This window comes from Pinus tabuliformis, chromosome X, assembly GCF_031772625.1.
Source record: "Pinus tabuliformis cultivar Carrire ecotype Pingquan chromosome X, CPIR1, whole genome shotgun sequence".
NCBI classification, from domain to species: Eukaryota; Viridiplantae; Streptophyta; class Pinopsida; order Pinales; family Pinaceae; genus Pinus; species Pinus tabuliformis.
Genome location: NC_142308.1, coordinates 14,200,498 through 14,202,046, shown reverse-complemented (window position 1 = coordinate 14,202,046; position 1,549 = coordinate 14,200,498). Strand labels below are relative to the sequence as shown.

The 1,549-nt window shown below is 40.8% G+C and overlaps 1 protein-coding gene across 1 annotated transcript; it reads right to left on the bottom strand.

Annotated features, from left to right (window-relative positions):
* Window positions 1-229: 229 nt before the first annotated feature.
* On the bottom strand, window positions 230-1,253 carry LOC149138058 (uncharacterized). Its single transcript, XM_089450227.1, has 2 exons — window positions 759-1,253; window positions 230-601 (listed from the first exon to the last, which is right to left on the bottom strand). The coding sequence occupies exons 1-2, from the start codon at window positions 1,251-1,253 to the stop codon at window positions 230-232; spliced, it is 867 nt and encodes a 288-aa protein (XP_089306353.1).
* Between the last annotated feature and the right edge of the window lie 296 nt (window positions 1,254-1,549).

Below are 1,549 nucleotides of genomic sequence, written 5' to 3'. Positions count from 1 at the left end.
GAAGGGAGAAAGGATTTGAGGCGAGAATCAAGAATTTTTGTTAAAACTTGTAGGATGAGTTGCAAAGGGAGATGGGACGGAATTGACTAAAAGAAGAAGGTCGGTTTTCTTTGGGAATGAGGGCTAAATGTGTGGCATTGGTGTAACCACCGATTTTAGCTTTCTGCTGGACCCATTTGAGCATTTTAATCAGATCTCTTTTTATAATTCCCTAGAAGGCGCGATAAAATCAAATGGGGAAGCCATCAGGTCCTGGTGCTTTATCCGGCTGGAGAGCCCATATGGTTTTTCTAACCTCCTCCTCATCAATTTCCTTATTCAAGGTATCATTCATTTCCTTGCTGATGCTTTTGGGAAGGAATTGTAGCAGGTCATCGTAATCCTCTTCATCTGTTGTTTCAGTTAGAAGGTCCCGATAGTGGTTGGTAGCAGCCTGTCTGATGGCTTCTTGGGCGGTTTGAAGGTTACCTTCAGCGTCCAAGATTGAGCTGACGGTATTGCTTACTCTCCGCACAATAGTTTGTTTATGAAAAAAAGTTGCATTCTGGTCCCCTCCTTGCAACGAGAGTTGCCTCGATTTAATCCTCCATTTAGATTCCTCCTTTATGTTTACACAACAAAGCTGAGAATATAGTTCACTTTCTAGCACTTTGCTCTCTTGGGTGAGGCCCTGCTCTTATTATTTCCTTTTGGACGTTGTTTAGTGTATTTTTGATCTCCTTTTTTATCCTTTTAGGCTCCTTATAATTGATTTTCGCCCATTCTTTTATCGCCTGTTTGGTGTTTCTAAGCTTGGATTCCCAAATGAATCCGGGAGATCCTTCTACATGCCGCCTCCACGATTTCTCCACAATATCTTTAACTGTTGTAATACCATTCCAAAGTGGGCTGTACTTAAACAGGATGGGTCCGAGAGGGCAATGCTTTTCCAGATTAAGAGAAATTGGATAATGGTCGGAAGCTAAACAGGGAATAATATTAGCATACCCAACAGTGAAGGAAGAAAGAAGCATGACGTTAATGAGAATTCTGTCTAGTCTCTCCGTTATGTCGCCTGTACCTAGCCTGCGGTTGCTCCAAGTGTATCTTCTATTTTTTGGAATGATATCGACTAGATCGTGGTCCTGCATAATGTCTTCTAGCTGAGTTCTGAAAGGATCCAGGGAGAAAATACCTCCTCTTTTCTCATTAGCATGGAGAATAAGATTTAGATCTCCTCCTAGTATGACATTGGTATTCTCCTCTGCATTCATGCTGATTTTGATTTCCTCCCAACAGCACTCCTTATCCCTGAAGTGGTTAGGCGCATAAATGTTGTATATAACTAGAATTTGCTGATCTTCTTTGTTTTCTAACACTGTTTGGATCCAATGCTGGTTAATAATTTCTGACTTATAATTCCAAATGTTTTGATTCCAGATTGTAGCGATTCCTCTCAAAGCTCCCTTGGATTCACTAATGCTTCCATTGTATTGCTTGTTCTGTTCAATGATTTTAGTCATATCCTACAGGCTTTGCTTTGTTTCCTGTAACAAAAAGATCCCTGGTT